Here is a 21688-nt window from a genome sequence, read left to right as displayed (position 1 = left end):
ATATTAAATTAAGAAATTAATTAAATTTTCAATTTTCATTATCTAATAATGCTATTATTAAATAATTTAAAATATTATTAATTTTAAATCAAAACAATTTATTACACAAAAGAAATATTATTTTTCATAAGAAATATATTATTTTAAATAATAACTATATCATTAAACAACCACAATTTTTAGACACTAACACAGTTAGACATGTATTGACTAAGTTATGTATCATTTTATAAAATAAAAATTATTAATTTATAAAATAATTTCTATTATAAATAAAAAATAATTAGTTTCTAATACTTATTATTAATTCTAAATTACTCTATAATTTTAAATTAAAAATTAGTTTAAACAGTAATTTTTGATAAATAAAAAGACTGATAATCAATATTAGAAACTAATTTAAATTTTACTTCATAAATTAATTATATTTTTTTATTTATAATAAAACCGTTTTAAATATCAATACTTTATAAATAATATATAAATTAGTTACTTTAGTGACTCAACATTTTTTTATCTCTAGAGTTAGATGTTATTTAATAATTTTTTAATAACGTTACTTTTATTAATATCAAAACTTAATTCAATATATAATTTCACATGTTACCTTATTAATTAATTGATATATTAAAATTGTTATAAAATTTAATGAAATTGTAAAATTTTATTGAAAATTATGTTGCTTTAAAAGTAATCATTGCATTTCCATCCCGAAAGGTAATCATGTTATGTAAATAAATGTTATGAATTTATTGAAATTCGTTATTATTTAAAGAAATTATAGATAAAATGTCTTGATTGTTAAGGTTTTAATTTCGAGTAATTCTCTCTGTATTATTTTTTTTTCTTTTTTTCTACACTCTTAAAGTTATTTGTTATCTTTTTTATTAATAATTAATCGATTTTCAAAAATCGATGAAGAACAAAAATCACTAAAATTTTAATCGATTTTCAAAAGTCAATAAATCTTAACCAACCTTTTAAAGTTGATTAAAAAAATTCTTTAACTATCTTTTTAAAACTAATTAAAAAAAATTCTTCACTGACTTTCAAAAGTAGTTAAGGTTTTCATTTTTATAATTTTTCTTTCGTTTATTTTTCATTTAATAATAATAATAAAATATGTTAAAAAATTAAATTTAGTATTTTAAATTAAAAGATAAAATTAAAAAAATTATTTGTTTTAATTTAGTAATAATAAAATTATTCTTTCATTTAATAAATGTATAATTAATTTAATATTTTAATTTATAAAATTTATTTATCAAACAAAAATAAATAGAACATATTAAAAAATAAAAAACAAAAAACTTTAAAAAGAATATGTTAATTGAATATGTTAACGTATTTTCAAACAGGGTTAACGTATTTTTTTTAAATGTTTTTATTTATTTATTTAATAGTTTTATTTATTTATTTTAAAAAATAATATTTTTAAATTAAAATATTATTGTATATAAAATTATATAAAGAATGTTAATTAATTACATATTTATTAAATTGAAAAAATATTTTTTGATTATTAAATTTAAATAAATGAATTTTTTAATTTTGTTTTTAAATTTAAAATATTAAATTTTTCATTTTTTTTAAATATATTTTATTATTATATTTATTATTATTAAATGAAAATAAAAAAATAAATTAAAAAATTAGAAAATAATGTTAATCGAATTTCGAAAATTGACTAAGTAAATTTCAAAAATTGGATAAGTAAAATTTTTAATTAGTTATCGAATGTTAAAAGTTATTAGAGAAATGAGTATAATTGAAATTTTGGAATTATATAACAAAATTTTGGAGATACGGGAAGAGTTGCTCTTACATTCCTTGTATGAATCATGGCAAAACCATACACGGCATGAGGTCATGTTCTCTATAATGGATTTTAAAATTTAAAGATGAAATTTTCTATTTTTATTTTGCAATTATCCGAAATATATGGACGAGAATAACTGAAAATAACAAGTGAGATATTTACCAAGAGTTCCATCAGATCTTAAATGCCTGGGATATTTTTTCCTATCACTTTGTCCAACTCAAATCTTTATGTACTTGGAGGCTGTTGAATATTTTTATATTTATTTTTAAAATATAAAATAATTTATATGGTAAATAATAAGGTTTAATTTTTTAATTTCTATATTAAATCTCATTGCATTAAGAAATATGTTTCTATTGCACGAGAAGAATATTTCTCCTAGCCCTCACGTTTTTAAGTACCAACTTAAAATCCAAACTCAAAATACTCAACTGTAATTTTTATTTTAGTCTCTATGTATAATTCTAGCCACTATGAGTAAAATATTGGTATTTTAAACGTATAAATAAAATATTTTTCTCATTTTAGTTTCTGGTATGTTATATATTTACGTAACACTTTTTTCTCAAGATGATATCGTAGCAATGTTATAATAATATAATCAATTAAGTTTAACAGAAAAAAAGTTAATAAAAACAAAAAATAAAATAGAAACTAAAACTAAAATGTATATTATGATATTTAAAATATAATTAAGGACTTTACCATTAAAATCAAAGGTGACTACATAGGAGATATTTTTGACTGAAAGAAAAATATCTTAGAAAAATCTGAGACTACATGTTTTGCACTGCAATGAGACATCCATGAATGAATAAACCATATGTACATATAGCTTTATTATTATTATTATTAAAAACTTCTAATATAATTACTTGCATCAATACAAAATTTGAATTAATCAATTTTTTCAATATAATTTTACTATTGATATTTTTACTTTCATATAAAATAATATTTAATAAATGAAAATAATATTAAAACTATAAAAAATAATCATCAATTCATTCTGAAGGTTGTACAAAGTTTAAGATATGACAGCTGTTAAGGCCTTTCTTTCTTTCCTTCCCAACAGTAGCCACCAATGCAGCTTCCGGTGGGACCCATCCCACCATTTCTTTCGCAACCAATTAACTCGTGAAACTCCTCACAATCATTGATTACTCTCATTAATTCTTGTTGGGAGCCTAGCATGCAAATAATTAACACTAGGAATATATTCTTACCAATTTCCATCTAGGTAAAAAACAATAGTTAATCTTTATAAATTCTTTCAAAAATACTCATTTACCTATTATACCCTTAATAATAAATATTTAATATGCATATATAAGTTTAAAATAACAATTTGTCTTTTTTGCTAAAAATATTAAGTGATATCATTATACTACTATGTATTGTGAAGGATATTAAGTTTAATAACTTATAAATAAACATAAACATATTTAAAAAAAAGGAAATTAGTATAAAGTGTTATACATAGGCAAGTTGTATATGTAGAAATATAAAATATTTACGAAAATGATCGTACAAAAAACTTATAGAAGGCGATTTATAGTAAGTATATTTTCTTTTGTTTATTAAAAGTTAGTATAAAATTTCATGTCTTACATTTTACTGAACGGATTCTTTATGATTTTAAAGAAATTTAATTAATAAAAATATGTGTATTGAAAGAATAGGACAAAAAGTGTGTTATCATTACTTTTCTAGCTCATTAATAACGAACAACGAAGGGTTATTATGAGGTAAAAGTTACCTGATAAATTAAAACTTGACAAATTAGTAGAAGAAATCAAAAGTATTTCTGGAGTTTATTTTTCTTTTAATATATATTTGAAATCATTTACAATAATAAGTTTTTTATTTCTTACGAGTTTAGGCATTCTTTTTAAATCAGCCGCTACACGTTAACAAGAAACTTTACTAAACTTGTTTAAAGGGACATGTTAACTGAAAAATATTGTCAAATATTATCTCCATTACCCCCAATAATTACACTCTTTCTTTTATTTGGAATGGTTCTTCTTTCTTACGCACTCTCCAATTATTAACAGTTTGAAAACTCAAAACCAAATTGAGAGCGATTGACAAAGAAGATGGTTCAAATCAAATTGGATGCATTTATTAGGCGTTTTGGGTGCAGTTTTTCTTTTTTATTTTAATTCAAATTGTAACTTAACGTAGATAAATTATAAAAAAAAAACTCCAGGTTTTCAATTAGAAAAAAAAAATAGTAATTAAATTATATAAGTTATATGAAAATGAAATGAAACTGTCTGTAGTATTTTGCGGTGATAAAATCAAAATCAAAATCAAAACCTACATACTCTCTGTGACTCCATGGAAAAAGCAAACGAAACGGTTCAGTTCACGGCCATTCATTCATGCTTTCAACGAACCCTCACCTACCGGTCTAGGATTTACGTGACAGCGTCAATTTCCATGGAAAAAGCAAACACATTTTTTTCAAATCAAAAATTAAACAACAAATTAATATGTGAATTAAAGTTAAATTCATGTTTCACCACATGCGAAGAAGAAAGATACCACTACCAAAATAAAATAATAATAATAATAATAATTCTCTTATTTATTGATTGAATAATAGCGAAGGATTGGAATGTTCAGGGAATATTAGAACTGAAAATTTGAGGATCGAGTTTCGTCCTACATACAGGACAAAGTGGGTGATTGGAGAGCCATGTATCAGCGCAATGGACATGGAAGCCATGGTTGCAACCAGGAACCAGTCTAGCCGGTTGCTCGCCTTCGATCTCGTCGAGGCAGACGGCGCATTCAGTGCCCAAGACCAGTTCTTTGCCGGTAATTTTAGGAAGCTTCTCTAGCTCTAGGGAAGAGAGACCCTTGTCAGCGACCTGCTTCACCGGTAAGGCGTTACCAGGGGGGTGGTGGCGGGTGGTGGCGTACCACAGAAGGCACATGTAAACGATGAAAACCGCACTCATACCGAGGCAGGGCAAGAAAAGCGCGAGAAGAACCGAATCAATCATTTCGCTTTCTCTGGCTTTGGGCTTTTGAATCGCTCACTCGAACCTTTGTCCGATTCCAAAACAGAATTTATCTAATGCGGTGGTGGGGGTTGGTAGAGCAGCACCCAAGGAATCGGGTATTCACGCCATGTACCCTGCATATCGCACTTTCTTCTCACAGGCTTATGCCCTGTTTGGAAAACAAGAACACAAGAATACAAAGATCCAATCAAAGATTACGTATGGCGAAGTGATGAAACTGCGAGTGGTGACGGAAGAAACAAAGGAAGGAGTTATTAATGCTTTTGGGGTTTGTTTGTGTGAGTGAATGAGTCGTGTAAATTTATATATATATATATATATATATATATATATATATATATATATATACACACACACACATACACGAGAAGAGTGGCCAACAAGATTTTTCTTTCTCAACCGATGGACTCAGCACAGCTGTATTTGAGTTAATATCTCTGCATCATCACTCGTCAAATATTTAACACACATCTTTGTTACTTTCTTTCACCCTATTTATTGTTCATATATCACATATTCTCTTCAACATTTATTATTTAATTATTCTTATTTAAAACTTATACTAAAATTAATACATTCAATCAATATTGCTCACATGTTTCTCATATGTTCTACCATGAGATTAAATCATAGGTCAAATTATGTATGATCTTTTCTGTTATAATAACCATGTGTTTAATGTTTTAGCTGGCACACGTTTTTCTTATACATTTATAATTTTGTTGTTACCAACTATTTTGATATTTTACGGAACCAATTTAAGAACTGTAATATGTTTTAAGAAACTAGCTTTTAATTTGTGTGCTGTATGAGATAAATATTTCGTTTTTATAATTGAATTTATAATTAATACATATTTTAAATATGTAAATAGTTATTGTTGAAAATTATATTCTCTCAATATAAATAGCATATGCTAAACCACAACAAATTTGGTTATTATTTCCCAAAAGGTTTGAAGTTTTCTTTTAAGTAGATACTTCTCGAGGGTTTTTTTTCTCAATGTTATTTTTAATACTTATATTTCTAACTAGATTTTAATATTTTAAAATTGTGATAAAGTATTGATAATAAACGTGTGTCTATAATTTACATTACTGTATATTCTTAATATTGATAATAATGTAATTACGTATATTCTCAATTTAAAGAATCATATCTATAATAATCTTCAATACATATAATATGGTAGTAAAATAATTTATTTTAAAATATGTGTACTGAATAGGTTTAATTAAAGAATATTAGTAATTATCTCAGCTTCTTATTATTAGGGTGGTTTTTTACATAAATTACTTTACAAATACTGTAAATTTTGTTGGTCACATTATAACTTTATTTAGTGGAGGGATTTAAGTTATTATTGAAGTTAGTATAATACTTTATACATCATATATAGGTATTCAAACACAACATCAAGTAATTTTTTACATTCTATTAAGATAAATTTAATTATAATTAAAATATAATTTATATTTAATTTAATTTATATTATTTTATAATTTATTTATATTTCATTTTAAAAATATATATTTTTTTTAATATTTATGTATATACATAAATATTCATAAGTTTTAAAAAAACCATAAATATTTTTTAAGTAAGTATCCCATGAAAAAACATAAAAATAACAAGTTATATTTTTTTATTGCAAATTGATAATAGATGAACATTATGCTGTCATTTTTATAAATTATATTTCATATTATCACATATATAAAATTTAACGTGTATTCAATCATTTTATCATACATATATCCCACGTGTATAAAAAGAAAAATAAAAACATGTTAACTTAATTGCTTTTAAATAAATGTTAGTTCAAACATTGAAAAGTAACATCTATGATATTTATCACATATAATTGGACAATTAAATACCAATGAGTTTCTTATATCTATCACACATTATTCACGTTTTTTCATATATTGATAACTTTCTTACAGTGTTGTAATTTTATCATATTTGTTAGTAAAGTGAGAATAATGTGCTTTTTTCCCCATTAAACTTAGATTCCATCGCATTTTGTGCCTTTATATATATATATATATATATATATATATATATATATATATATATATGAATTTAAATAGAATGTACTAACATTAAATAGAAATTCTATGATCAAATCCACATTGTCATAAAAATTACTCTGCAGATAGTAGTCTGTGATGAATTATGCACATAAAATAAATTAGTTTGTGATTAAAATATTGTTTTTGACTATGATTATTGTGCTAGATTTGATAATAGGATATTTTCTAAAGTTTAAAGTAAATAACTTGAAACAATAATAAATTAGGATAAAATCTACGTAAGAAGGAAACGTCCATTGGGCCGTACGTGTGTACCTGTGGGCGAGGATGGATTTGTGGAGTAGCAATGGAAAAGAAAGATTTGCAGATGATATTATTAATGTGATATATTGAGATTGAAATGAGGAGACAATGTTAAAGTGGGACCAATCTGGTTCCTCCTCAAAAAGAAAGCTCTTTCGATTGGTCATCCACGTCGTTAATGCCTCTTCCAAACAACACACGCCGTTAATGACTCAACCCATTCACCACCAAACGCATAACATAAGGACCCTTCAACTTGACCATACCACCCTGAGGTTGCCTCTTTCCACTTTCCACTTTTCTTCCTTTCCTTTATTCACGATTAATGTACATATATATCTTTCAAATAATTCACTCATTGAGAATATCTTCTAAGTTTTCTTTTTCACATAAATTATAGGAATAATACTACAAATTTTACTATTTTTTTTAAATGCATAAAAAAAAGTAAGGTATAAATTAGTACTCTCAAAATAGATCACCTGACCCAATCCGACCCGGTCCAGCACAGGTTGACTAGCAAGTTGAAAAAAATTCAAACTCGACTCAACTCATCATAGGTTGGTGGGTTAAACAAGTTGGTTCACTTGCTTATTTAATTATATTTTTTAAAAAATAAAAAAATTATAATTTTAGTGTAATTCAAATTTAAATAATTTCATTCTAAAATGATGTTAAACTTACCATTCAAAATAAAAAATTAACATAAAACTCAAATATAATCCAAAAGCAAACCCAAAATACGAATAAATAAGTTTATAATATTGATAATTTTTGTATCACCTATCAATTTATAAGATTAGGGTTTTGAATGGATAAATTTATAATATTTTGCTCTCATGAAACATCTTTTTCTTTATTCTCATTTACAATACAATAAAAAAATGTTAACTAATAATATTGAAACACAAAAACAATAAATAATTAAATTAAAGTAAGTGGGTTGATGAGTTAACTCGGTTCACCACGGGTTCAACCCGGATGAGCCAGATTCTATGTGAATCGAGTTGAAAATTGACCCTATAAAAAAATTCATTTTTTCAGACCCAACACAGCTTGAATCTATGGTGGGTCGTGTTGACTCGCATGTTCTAACTTATTTTGACAAGTATAAATGGATTATAAACTCTTCTTTTTCTTTATTTCATCATAACTCCTTAAATTGTCTTTTAGCCCCTGTTCACTTGAATGAATTTGAGAGAAAGTGATTGAATGAATTTGAGAGGATTTTAAGGTAAATTTTTTGTTGTTTATTTGAGTGAATTTTGGAGGTAAGTCAGAGTGAATTTGGAAGTAAATTTTGTGAGAATTAATGTAGAATTTGATTGATGTGACAATTTACAAAAATTAAAGTAAGTGGGTTGGTGATCAACTCAGTTCACCACGGGTTCAACCCGGATGAGCCGGATTCTAAGTGAATCGAGTTGAAAATTGACCCGTATAAAAAAATTCATTTTTTCAAACCCAACACAGCTTGAATCTATGGTGGGTCGGGTTGACTCGCATGTTCTAACCTATTTTGACAAGTATAAATGGATTATAAACTCTTCTTTTTCTTTATTTCATCATAACTCCTTAAATTGTCTTTTAGCCCCTGTTCACTTGAATGAATTTGAGGGAAAGTGATTTAATGAATTTGAGAGGATTTGAAGGTAAATTTTTTGTTGTTTATTTGAGTGGATTTTGGAGCTAAGTCAGAGTGGATTTTGGAGGTAAGTTAGAGTGGATTTGGAAGTAAATTTTGTGAGAATTAGTGTAGAATTTGATTGATGTGACAGTTTAAAAAAATTAAAGTAAGTGGGTTGCTGAGTCAACTCAGTTCACCGTGGGTTCAACCCGGATGAGCTGGATTCTAAGTGAATCGAGTTGAAAATTGACCCGTATAAAAAAAATCATTTTTTCAAACCCAACACGGCTCGAATCTATGGTTAGTCGGGTTGACTCGCATGTTCTAACCTATTTTGACAAGTATAAATGGATTATAAACTCTTCTTTTTCTTTATTTCATCATAACTTCTTAAACTGTCTTTTAGCCCCTGTTCACTTGAATGAATTTGAGAGGATTTGAAGGTAAATGTTTTGTTGTTTATTTGAGTGGATTTTGGAGGTAAGTCAGAGTGGATTTGGAAGTAAATTTTGTGAGAATTAGTATAGAATTTGATTGATGTGACAGTTTAAAAAAATTCACTTTCAAATCTACTCTCACTTACCTTCAAAATCCATTCAAATAAACAACAAAAAATTTATCTTCAAATTCTCTCAAATTCATTCAATCACTCTTCTCCAAATCTATTCAAGTGAACAAAGACTTAGAATATAAGAAAATGTTAATTAAGAAAATACGAGCAATCCATTCAAGTGAATAAAGATTTAAAGTATAAGAAAATGTCAGTTAATAAAATACGACCTTATATCAGATTAACAAGTGTAACATATTAAGGTAAGTATTTAGTATGTTCTTCTTTTCGTTATGAGATTACAAATAAGGAAAGATATCGTCACTGCAGAAATTTAACTTTCATGAATCACACTTTGGTCATTATATAATATGAGAGTTAGTTTTAGTATTTAATTTGATAACTATTTAAGATTTGTGAAAATTGTGAAATTATTGCGTAATGTAAAGTTGTATGTTTATGTGTTGTTGAGATTATGAGACGTGTCTTATGTGTGATATATTAGTGTTTATGAGCTTTTATGATTGTAAAGTGATTTTTATTATAATGCATTTTAAATTAAATCAGTATATGTCTAATGCAAAGATGGGGTAAAGTAAAGTTTTCTTTAAGCGGTTTGTGTTGAATTAAAAAAAAAAAGGAGTTTGAAATAATTCGATGAAATGAGCATAATTTATTCTAGGATTTAATTCTAACGGTGTGTATAAAAGGAGAGTTAAAAAAAGTAATATTTATTTTAATATTTTAGGTTTGAAAGAATTTTCTCCCGGAATAGTTCCATTAAATTATATATATATATATATATATATATATATATATATATATATATATATATATATAATTTAAACATCTTCTTTGTATAAGATTTTTAAATATAAAATTTGAATATGTATTGCAATGGTTCCTTAAAAGCAAAAGTAACATATGGGTTAATAACAAATTGCAGAAGAAGACAAGGAACCCTGAAAACAAACATTGATTGATTATTTGAAAATTGGAACACTGTCTTTGAAGCCGTGGACAGAGTGGAGCACAATTGACTAAATTTAGGCTTCTTAACCTTAAAATATGCTCTCTGAGTCAGCTAAGTCTCTAACAACATATTTATTTTTCAATTGGAACAATTTAAATATAATTAAATTTTAATTGATTAATTAAAACATAAATTTTGAGTTTAATTCGAATTTGGTAGGTTCCATCAAAAGATAAACATGCCATAAATATATGTCTTCAAGCTCCTTTTCTTTTCTCATTATATATTTTTTTTTTGTTTTTCAAGGGCGGCTGTTAAAAAAATACAATATAATAATAATGAATTATTTCTTAAAAAATCAATTGTATATTTATTAATTTTTCTTCTTTTTCGTTTTTCTTAAATCAAAGACTCTTATCCTCCTCATTTGATGTTTCACTTTGATATTTTCATTGTGTTTATTCATTTCCTATCGTAATTATTTTTTATCTTTTTTTCTTCTTATTATTAAACAGATATAAATGGGAAAGGGAATAGGTGTACTTTACTCATTGTCATTTTGTGAAAATAATAATCTTGTCCATTGGATGTACTTCATAGTCAATAAGAAACAAACATGTTATGATATGACGACACCTCATGGCGGCTACAAACCTAGTAATCTAAAGATATCAATTAAGCAAGACTTTCAAGGCTATCTCCAATACGTGGTTTAAAGGGATTTAATTTTTACACACATTTTTATTTTACTTTTTATTATTATTTTTTATACTTTCTTAAATAAATTTGATATTTATAGTTTTATCTTGATTTAAGAAACAAACGAGTGTATTTTGATTACATGCAATCAACTATTTTGAGCGTTAGTGAGTTATCTTTACGAAGAGTAAGTTCAAATATTCAGTCATGTGTTTTTAGTGAGCAGATTCAATTTATGTTTTTATTAATTAAAGATGAATACAGATATTTATTTGTAGACCAAAGTTTCATGAAATAAATAGTAAAACTTTATTTTTTGTGCTTTTAAATTATGATGAAGTTTGTATATAACTAGCATGTTCCCTAGAGTGTCTATTTGGTTTTTACATGTTAATATTTTAATTATTTATTATTACGTTGGGCGACTCTTCTTTTACATATTTATATAACTTTTCTTTTAATTTGTAATCCATTTGTTTGAGATACTTTATACCTAATATTAGTGATCCAGGCTTATATTATGTATAATGAGCTGTTTTTATTTGCTATAAAAGATGTATAGTCTAATTCTCTTTTGAATAAATGGAAATCTCTTTTCACTTTTTAACTAGAAATAGTAATAAGGGTGGATTATATGTACAATATGTTAGTACGTAGAATAAATGTAAAGAGATTGAGTATTTTAGTTTGCTTATTAATTTAAGTTTATTTGTATAATTTGCTTTCAGTTATTGCAATGGTGAGGTGGATTGGTTTACATAATTCAATTTTTTTACTATATTTTAAAGTTAAATAATTTTTTTATTATATTATTTTCATATTTGAATATTTAAGTCAATTCTATTACCTACATTTAATATTGATTAATTCATACGGTTTTTACACAGCTTAGATAATTTATTTTTATGTTTAAAAAATTAACTTTAACATATATTTTAATATTATGTTTGATTTATTTCAATTTTGTTGTCAGGGTAGATTTATGGAACAACAAATATTTAAAATATTAAAACACCATTATTGTTTTAATATTTGTACAATTCTGTTTAAGATTTTATTTATGCGAGCTAATTCGTAGACTCACGTCAATTTTTGTATTAGGTGAACCAACAAATTTAATTCACAATTTTGATGTAAAATGAACTATCTCAATTTATTATCTGAATCAAATATAAGACAAGACAATGTAGAATGAGATAATATGTATTTCAATTCCAATTTTAATAAAACATATTTACATTTTTTTTCGTTTGAAAAGACATTATTTGTTTAACAAAGTTAGATTGACATCTTTTATTTTATTGAAAAACAGGTTAACTAAGAACTAAGTAAAAAATTGTGAAAAGTAATCAAAGTTTTAAAATATTGAAATAAAATTTCTTAAAATAAAGTATGTTAATAGATTTTATCATTATATTTCTTAAAGTTAAAGTTTTGACTAAAAATTAATGAAATTTTAAATAAATAAAAATTTTAAAACATAAAGTTAAAGAATTCTTTCGACTAGTTCAATTTTTGAATTAAAAAAATTCTTAATTTGTATTTTAAAACTTTAGTTTTAACTTTATATATTTTATATTTTGATAAAATAAGAAAGATAAATATTATTTTGTTAGAAATATAAAAAAGATACCATTCTATTAAACTTACAATGGGTGGTTTTCTTAATTAAAAACTGCAAATATAGTATTTTATGAAAAATTAAAGAAAGAAATATTTTAAGTAATTGATTGAGTGTCGCTCACGATCAGGAAGAAGATATAATTCATCCTGGTACCACATATAGCTTTTACGTTAGTGGATGCATCCGGCGTCAATCACATTCATCATTGCAATATTTAGGGGTTTACACGGTGCCTAGCTTGCAATTTCAAATTCATGCTTTCCGTAGGGAAGAAAAAAGCAAATTGTATCTTTTAAATTTATACTTATTTGAGCTTCTATATTTTAGTGTCCTGTTTTTACTTTTATCAATTTATTATTTATAAAATTCAATATCATATTAATTATATTTTAATGTTATTTATATTACGTTTAATAATTTTATATTACTTAAAAATTGAAGTTTAAAATAGTTTAAATATTTTGTCTTTCATTACTTAAAAATTGAATTTTAAGAGAGTTTACATAATTTGTTTTCATTTATTAAAATATTTAAAAATAAATAAAATTAGGATATAGTTTTAGTTTTCAAAATAAATAATATTTCAAATATAAGATTGATCTAATAACATTATTTAATAAATTTGATATCGAAATAAATGTATTTTTAACTTTAAATAATTTATACATAAAAAAGTATATGAGTCTTCTTCACATCCAAATTAGCTTAAAGTTGGGACTGTGTACCATTGTCGTTTGGACGAACTCCAATTATCTGAAAGAACCAATGATTTTTATTTGTCCATTATTAAAACCTTCAAGAATGAAAATCTATACTGGGCCAATCCAATAAAATTCAGTATAAACATAAATTCGCAATATTATTAAAAAAAGACAATTTTGTAAGAAATGCATAAGATCAAGATTAGTTAAGTTAATTTTCCACTACTTTCTGTCTCAAGAAATTTAAGTATTTTTTTAATCTATAACCAAACTTACTGTAAATAAGAGAGAATGATAAAAAAATTCACGTAGAATTAAAAATTCTCTGACTTCAAGATATTTTAACTTTAAACTGAAACATAATACAATTGAGTTTTTGTATTTATTAAAAATATTAGAGAAAACGACTTAATCTTGTTTAAAAACTTAACCGTCAAAATCATAAACATAATTGTACTTTAAAGAAATAAAAATTGATGTTTTAAAAAAATTAACTAATATTTTCGACAGATAGTAATAGTTATTCGTTGAATGTCAAGGATTCACCTCCAATCAAATTAAATTACATTATTTTTTTATAATCTAAACAACATCACAATTTTTTTCTATCTTTTTAAATTGATCTACTCACTCTTTCTCGTTTTCTCTCTCCAGAGTTTAAACACAACCTAAATATTTAAATGCACACACGAGAAAGGAGATAAAAGCTTGACCACAGTTCCAATTATGGCTCCCTCTACTTTCTGCCACCCATTCTCTTCAATTAATCACTCTTTCGAAAACGCTTTTTATTTGACTGGTTTGGTAGTGCCGCTCCCACTCTAATACTCACCTTGGTCTGATTTTTCTTTCTTTCGCAATCTTTTCACAAACCATAAACTGGCCACATTCAATGTACCTCGTTCACATAAGGCTGTGTTTGGACTGTCGTTGGACCACAGATCATAAATTGTCGTATTTAGAGGAGTAATTTTTTTCTTAAAATACCTTAACTTTAATTAATATCTGACTTTATGTTAAACAATAACTATATTAAGAAATTAATAAAATTTAATATAAATTAATATCTTGTACTTGGGAGTGGAATAGTAGACATAACAACAAGGCTTGGTTTGGTTGGTTGGTTCATTGAGAGTGAAAATGGTGCGGACGACAACATTGGTATTGGTTGGTTTTCAGGTTTTGGTTACTCTGTTGAGTGCTGGTGCCGATTACATACCGCCTTCAAGATTTGACGGCTTCGTCTACGGAAAAGGGTCGTTGAATTTATTGGATACGGTTTTGATCGAAGCGTTTTATGATCCAGTGTGCCCAGACAGCAGGGATTCATGGCCCTCACTCAAACAAGCTCTTCATCACTACGGTTCTCGGGTTTCACTTCTTCTTCACCTATTACCTCTTCCGTAAGTCACACCAAATACTTTCTCGTGCCCTTTTTAATTTTCTTCCCCTTTAAGGAATTGACTTTTCTGCAATTGCCTACTCACTCTTTAGATTTTATTATGAATTGGGTTCAAATTCAGCAAAGATCAAAAAGGAATGTGATGGGTTGCTTTTTTCATCATTGTTTGTGCGCTGACCTAAATTATCTTTCCTTCTGTGTGGAATATTGATTTAGAAATTTGGTTTCTGTATTCTCCAAATCACAGATATCACGACAATGCTTTTGTTGCGTCTCGTGCTTTGCACATAGCGAGCAATTTGAACGCATCTGCGACTTTCCCCTTGCTGGAGTGGTTCTTCAAGCATCAGGTTTGTATTCGAGTTTCAAAATCAATGTGTATGATGCGTGCGTTCTTTGAAGATGTTATCATATTTACTCATAGCTTTGGCCATTGTGAATTGGAATTCCAATTTTCGTAGTGCTTTCGATTTGCTAGTGCCTCTCACGGTTTAGTGAAATTTGGGACTTTGTTCTTTCCTGTCCTTGTATTTTTTTTTCCATACAGGTACTTTTCTTCTGAGACAATCCTGTTCGAGAAACTTTAGAACAACATATCTGTTTTAGATTCAAATCTAGTTGGTCATATACTGCACTATTAGTGGCATTCATATTCGTTTTATGTATTCAGAATGGATTGTTCCCAGACAGTGGAAAATTTTTACTCGTGTTTTTATTCTATCCAATCAGTAAGATGGAAAATTGTTTTCTTGTTTTGAATTTCCCTTTTCTTTCTGGATGTTCTTTTCTAATTTCCCTTCTCTTTCTGCCTGTTCTGTTTTAATTTTCAAATATAGCCTTACATATTGATCATCTGGTGATTGAGCGTTGCATCCGATTCATGGAGAGATTCTAGTGGATTCGCACAATGAAAGTTAATTGTTGAATTAGTAAATGTGACAATAATGTCATAATTGTTTAAGGAACAGTAATAGACTATTTGTAAAATCATAGTTATCTGGCTTAAAATTGTTTACAGTGATGCCTCTGTGCTATGTATGTTACGTGCTATGATTGAGTCATTGGGTGTATTTCGCATCTCGGATAATATTTCTATAAAGTTATTCAAGTTTTTTATTCACGAAAACTGATGCATACCCTTTAACAGGAGAAATTCTATGGGCCTAACACACGGAACTTGTCTAGGGCTTCTATTGTGGAGGAGATAGTGAAGTCTGCAACACAAGTTCTTGGGAGGTCTTATTATAAAGCTATAAAGAATGGCTTCAATGACACAAATACTGATCATCAGACCAGAGTTTCTTTTAAGGCAAGACAAACTCTTTTAATCTTTTAGGTTTCGTTCAGATTAATATTAGAAGATATTTGGATTTGAAATTTTGAGTTCGAAACTGATATTTTCATATTTTGACTCTTTTAAGACTTGGAAAAACGCATAAATATAGCTCACCTCTCAACCAAATGCATTTCTTATGTTTATGTTTCCTTGAAATTGCAGTATGCTGCTTCGAGAGGGGTGTATGGAACACCTTTTTTCTATGTCAATGGATTCTTGCTGTCTGATACTGGAGATGCCATTGACTACAAGGCTTGGAGGAAGGTCATTGACCCATTGGTTGGTACCAAGAAGAGTATCCAAAATACAGAGTCTCTTCATTTCTTCTTGTAAAAATTGTATGTACATAAAGTACAGTTGCGTTAGCACTGTTAAAGTAAAGGAATTTAAAGAAAGTGTATGCTGACTTATTACAGGTGCTTGTACCAAGAATGCAATAATGAAATAAAATGTTACAAAACATTCCTCAGTCCTCACGATGTGGCATTGGTTGCAATATGAGATACACAGGTGATGACTGGGTGATATTCCTTATCCTGTGTTAATGTATTAAAAGATATAGGATTAAAGGGGATATATTAAAATGTAATAAAACTTAGTAAATTTTAATTTTAACGAAGTAAGCAATGAAATTAAATGAATAAATCGTGTATTAATTTATCTTCATTTTTATGCGACGGATAGATTTAAAAATAACGACAAATGTGAAGGTGGAAAGTTTTTTAGGAATTTTGTTGAGTAGCTTATGAAGAAACTAAGTTCATCTATATTTTAAAACAAGAAATGTTTCTTTTATAAATTATTATAAAGCAAACAATTTTTTACATATAAAATCTTTAAAAAATAAACAAATAAATCTATAATTTTGAGAAAAGCAATAGTTAAGTAGGCATTTAATTTTTTGTTGTTGTGTGTTTAAATGGAAATAGTTTTGTTCATAAATGAAAATGTAGGCTAAAGATTGGGGGAGGTTTTAAAAATACAATTTGCCTCAAGATTGTAAGCAAACAATTTGCAACACAGAATATTTACATGGTAATATGGTCATATGCATATGCGAAATCAGAGAGGTGTGGCAGTGTTTGTTGTCATGGGATTTGATAGCTTGGGTTGCGTCTGTAATAGTGAATATTATTAATCTATTCATTGTTTTGGACGATTAATTCATAAAAAATAGCAGAATTTGTTAGAAGAAACCAAATTATCCATTGAGAGAGGATATTGGAATTATTGTTTTGTTTTTGGAGGATCTGGCCGATTTTTCCTTGCACCTCCACATTTTTTCCGACATTTCCAAAGTTTTCTAAATACTTAAACTACTTTTTTTATAAGGGTATTTTTTTTTCTCAGGAACAAGATATTTCAGAATGATATTTCTGGAAATAGGTAATTATAAGACAAATACTATACTGAACAAAATATTAAATAACTCTTTTCCTCCCACAAAATCACTAGATATTCTTATGAGACTTCAATAATTCCTTGGACATAAATTATACCTAAAATGAATTGGTGGGAGCAATGCTCAAACTACCCACCTCAACATTTCTGGAATCCAAAAACAAAAGTCCATTATAAAAAAACTAAAGGTTTTCACAATTGAATAAAACTGGAAAGAAAATACAGGGGAAGAATATCTAATATCATTCTCATTAAAACACAAATATAGTAATTACCATTTACTATTAAGCCATTGCAAACAAAAGATGAATGACAAGTAACAATTATCGAAATCAGAGTATGCCTTCTGTAGGAGCAGGTGTAAATTACTACAGAGTGGAGCAGATGTGTCACTGAATAAATTACATAAACAAACGCATGAATAATAATTGAAATATGAAATGTTCATCCTTACTGAAAATGAAACGCGCACATGAAGTTGTGTGAAGAGTTAATTTGCTGCTAAAAAATTTGTTTCAAGTAGAAAGTACCCGTAGTGCAGTTTCCTTAGTTCCTTTTACTAGTTTTAGTAAAATAGTTAGATTTTGATTTTCTAGTGATCTGTAATAGTTAGTTCAGTGTTTGGTAATCCCTTGGAATTTAGAACTTGTCTTGATTGTTATTTTCTAGTTTTACTTTTTGTTTAGTATAGTTTCTAGTTTTTACTTAGTCTAACATGCATTTCTTAGGTTTATATAGGTGAACTTTGAAGTTTTTGTTGTTAGTAGTGGTTAGAGCAGATTTTAGCACTCTTTCATCATTTGGAATTTGCTTAGCAACTTAGTTTACTGTTTAGGTAGCTTAGGTATTCATTTTTACTGTTTAGTTTAAGTGTGCTGAACATTTTTTTAGTTTTTCCAGTTAATACACAATAAAAAGCATCCTTGTGAATATCACAAATAAGCTTCAGTCTATCATATGTGAATAATTGATAAACCTTGATGATTGCAAATGCTCGCTGAATGGTTCAGATTTCATTGAAGGATGTGTGAAATTGAAGCTGGAAGATCTAAGTTTTTTTTTTTACTAAGCTGCAGGTCTGCTGCACTGATATCAGTTCTCACAAATCATCCACATATTAATAGCTGCAGTTCTTTCCTGGTTCTATCTTTCTTACACCATCTCTTTCAATTCTGTTTAAATTTTAGTAGTAGTTAATCCTAGTTTTTTGTTTCAGTTTCGTAAGCATTTAGTGATTTCCATTTTTCAGTTCTGTTTCTGTAATTGTTTTAATAGTTTAGCTTGGTATATCAGAATTGCTTGATTGTGGTGTAATAGGACATAGAAAGTGCCTAGTTTTGTTTTGCATGATAGTAGTGTTCTAGAGTAGTTTATCAAGTGGCGCATAATAGCTATTTGGATTCTAGTATTCTTTTGCTGTTTTCAATCAGTAGAAATTAATTTGGGTAGTTTTAATTGATGTCTTGAGTTTAGCTAGTTGCAAGTTCTGTTTTACTGTTTTTAGCTAGTTTCTTAGGGTCATAGGGTCATATTTTAGATTTCATGCTTTCTTAAGTAGATAAATAGAAGTAAAATTAACTTAGTTTAGTGAATTTGAGTTCTGTGAAGTGTTAGTTTGCGGTAAATTCTGTTTCAAGTAGAAATTAGCCTTAGTGCAGTTTCCTTAGTTCCTTTTGACTGGTTTTGGTAAAATAGTTAGATTTTGATTTTCCAATAAATTGTAGTGGTTAGTTCAGTGTTTGGTAATCCCCTGGCATTTAGAACTTGTCTTGATTGTTACTTTCTAGTTTTATTTTCTGTTTGGCATAGTTTCTAGTTTTACTTTGTCTAACATGCATTTCTTAGGTTTATATATGTGAATTTTGAAGTTTTTGTTGTTAGTAGTGGTTAGAGTAAATTTTAGCATTCTTTCATCATTTAGAATTTGCTTAGGAACTTAGTTTACTGTTTAGGTAGCTTAGGTATTCATTTTCACTCTTTATAGCATGATGCTAGGTACTAGAGTTAATTTTAAGTAAAATTTTAGGTTTCTACTAGGCAAATTTCGAGTTTCCTGTTAATTGTGAGTTTTAAGTTGATTTGTATATTTCTTGTACCATTATAAGGTTGTCTAGGTAGTTAGATAGCAATTCCAATTTTCATTATAGTGTAGTTGTCGTATTTCTCAATTTTAGCCATTCTAGTTCAAGTTTTAGGTCTTCACTAGGAAGATTTTGAATTTCTGGTATTTGTGAGATGTGGCTTGGATTTTATATTTCTTTTGCCATTTAGAAGTTGTCCAAATAGTTTGATGACAGTTTCATACAGTAAGCTTAAACCATTTTTCAGATTTTGAATATTTAGTCTTTTGTTAAAAATTATGAATGAAATTAATTTTTTTTATGTTAAATATATATCTAAAATATTTTATTTATAATAGAATAAATATAAATTAAATCAAATAAAATTTTTAAGGTCAAAATTTGGCTCATGTCACTAGATCCGGAGAAATTGTAGCAAATTTCTAGTTCTGATTTGAAGAAGGCGTATTTTAGAAATCCGGTTTTGTTGCAGTTTGTTGTTAACCGAATATTGCATTTCACCGTATCTAGAGAAATTGTACTGGATTCAAGTTCCGATTTGAAGAAGGAATAGTCGAATTTTGAAATTTAATTATGTTAACCGGTGCAAAAACGACTTTAGAAGTATGTTAACGTCTGATTTCGGTCTCACGTTTATATGGGTGACGTTAATGAGACATCAGACTCAATAGGTCAAACGTTTATATGGGTGACGTTAATGAGACATCAGACCCAATAGGTCAAACATCTATATAGACGTCTGATCCATACAGGTCAGAGACGTCTGACACTATAGACCAGATGTCTAAAACGTTGCCGTATTTGATTGCATCTTTTTTCACTTGTATTGGATGCTTTTAAAGCCGCCCCAGAATGCCGCCCAATGACACGAGCAAAACTGCACCAAAATCCAACGAAAACACATTTTAATTAGTTCAAATGAAAGATAATGCATCAAAGAGTGATGTAATCGTTTTAAAATTAATTTAAAACGGTGCAAAAGTGAGAAATCAAACCTGAAAAGCGTAACTCGTACAAAGAAAACCGAGGAAGATGATGAACATTAAGTGCGTGTAACTCCTGCCTCGCGTTTGCAGTGTTTTAATGCAGCCATATAGAAGTCGGTTCCCCCACATCAAACATCTATATGGCTGTAGAAGTCGGATTGGTGGTATCGGACATCTAAATGAAGTTAAAAAGTAACTTTTAAAACTTAAAAAATGAGTATATAGAAGTCGGTTCCCCCACATCGAACGTCTATATAGGTGTAGAAGTCGGATTGGCGGGATTGAATGTCTAAATGGAATTAAAAAATGACTTTTTAGATTTTAAAAATGAATATATAGAAGTCGGTTCCCCCATATCGGACGTCTATATGGCTGTGGAAGTCAGATTGGTGAGATTTGACGTCTAAATGAAGTCAAAAAGTGACTTTTTAGATTTAAAAAATGAGTACATAGAAGTTTGTCCTCACATTAGACGTCTATATGACTGTTTTATTTACGGAAAATACCACCGGTCATTTTTTACGTTGGATATTCGAGGGTCAGACATCTAAAAAATTACGTTAAAAGTCTTTTTTGCACTAGTGCGTATTAGAAAATGGAGTTCTTCTTACTAGATTTTGAGATTCGGTTTGATTGTTCACTAATATAATATTCAAACTTTATAGAATTTTGAAATCTCATAGTTTTGTTTCTCGGATCACGAAATGGGGTGGATACCGAAATTAAGAAATCTGATTTGTATTGACAGGATGTAGTGAGGGGACCGGAACACATATTTCGGTGTGTATTTTGAAATTTTTATGTTATTTTCTTCTCTGTTTGCTTTTCAAATTTTCATGTCAATGATATCTGATTGTTCTCTTTTGGTTGAGAGGAGATAAGGGTGTCAGATTGGGAAGTCTGACGAAGGGTGAACGAAGAAGAATGAACAGGTTATTTATTTAAATATTTAATATATAATAATGAGGGGCAAAATCGGAATAATGGAAATATTTGGGTGTGGGAAGAAAGCTATGGGGTGCAGGAATTAACCCTCCTCTGGTATGTATCTTGAATGGGCCCATACACAGAAGGCCCGTTTTATGTCAACAAGTTTGACTAAGGTGAAGCTG

General features: G+C 27.6%; 2 protein-coding genes across 2 annotated transcripts; one reads left to right on the top strand and one right to left on the bottom strand.

Moving 5' to 3' along the window:
• Window positions 1-4392: 4392 nt before the first annotated feature.
• On the bottom strand, window positions 4393-5164 carry LOC108342314 (E3 ubiquitin-protein ligase ATL23). The gene has a single exon (XM_017580072.2). It carries the CDS (start codon window positions 4834-4836, stop codon window positions 4450-4452), a length of 387 nt encoding a protein of 128 aa, XP_017435561.1. The 5' UTR covers window positions 4837-5164; the 3' UTR covers window positions 4393-4449.
• Window positions 5165-14444: 9280 nt separating this feature from the next.
• LOC108341985 (uncharacterized) lies at window positions 14445-16646 on the top strand. The gene is made up of 4 exons (XM_017579685.2): window positions 14445-14773; window positions 15020-15122; window positions 15920-16081; window positions 16271-16646. Exons 1-4 carry the CDS (start codon window positions 14511-14513, stop codon window positions 16439-16441), a joined length of 699 nt encoding a protein of 232 aa, XP_017435174.1. The 5' UTR covers window positions 14445-14510; the 3' UTR covers window positions 16442-16646.
• The last annotated feature ends 5042 nt before the right edge of the window (window positions 16647-21688 follow it).

This window comes from Vigna angularis, chromosome 4 (genome assembly GCF_016808095.1).
Source record: "Vigna angularis cultivar LongXiaoDou No.4 chromosome 4, ASM1680809v1, whole genome shotgun sequence".
Taxonomy (NCBI): Eukaryota; Viridiplantae; Streptophyta; class Magnoliopsida; order Fabales; family Fabaceae; genus Vigna; species Vigna angularis.
Note: the sequence above shows the minus strand (reverse complement) of the source record. Positions and strands in the feature narration are given on the sequence as shown.

Coding starts and splice junctions, on each gene's coding strand:
- LOC108342314 (XM_017580072.2), bottom strand. CDS start 4,836: ATGATTGATTCGGTTCTTCTCGCGCTTTTCTTGCCCTGCCTCGGTATG.
- LOC108341985 (XM_017579685.2), top strand. CDS start 14,511: ATGGTGCGGACGACAACATTGGTATTGGTTGGTTTTCAGGTTTTGGTT. Junction 14,774..15,019: donor CTTCACCTATTACCTCTTCC/GTAAGTCACACC, acceptor TCCAAATCACAG/ATATCACGACAATGCTTTTG. Junction 16,082..16,270: donor AGACCAGAGTTTCTTTTAAG/GCAAGACAAACT, acceptor TTGAAATTGCAG/TATGCTGCTTCGAGAGGGGT.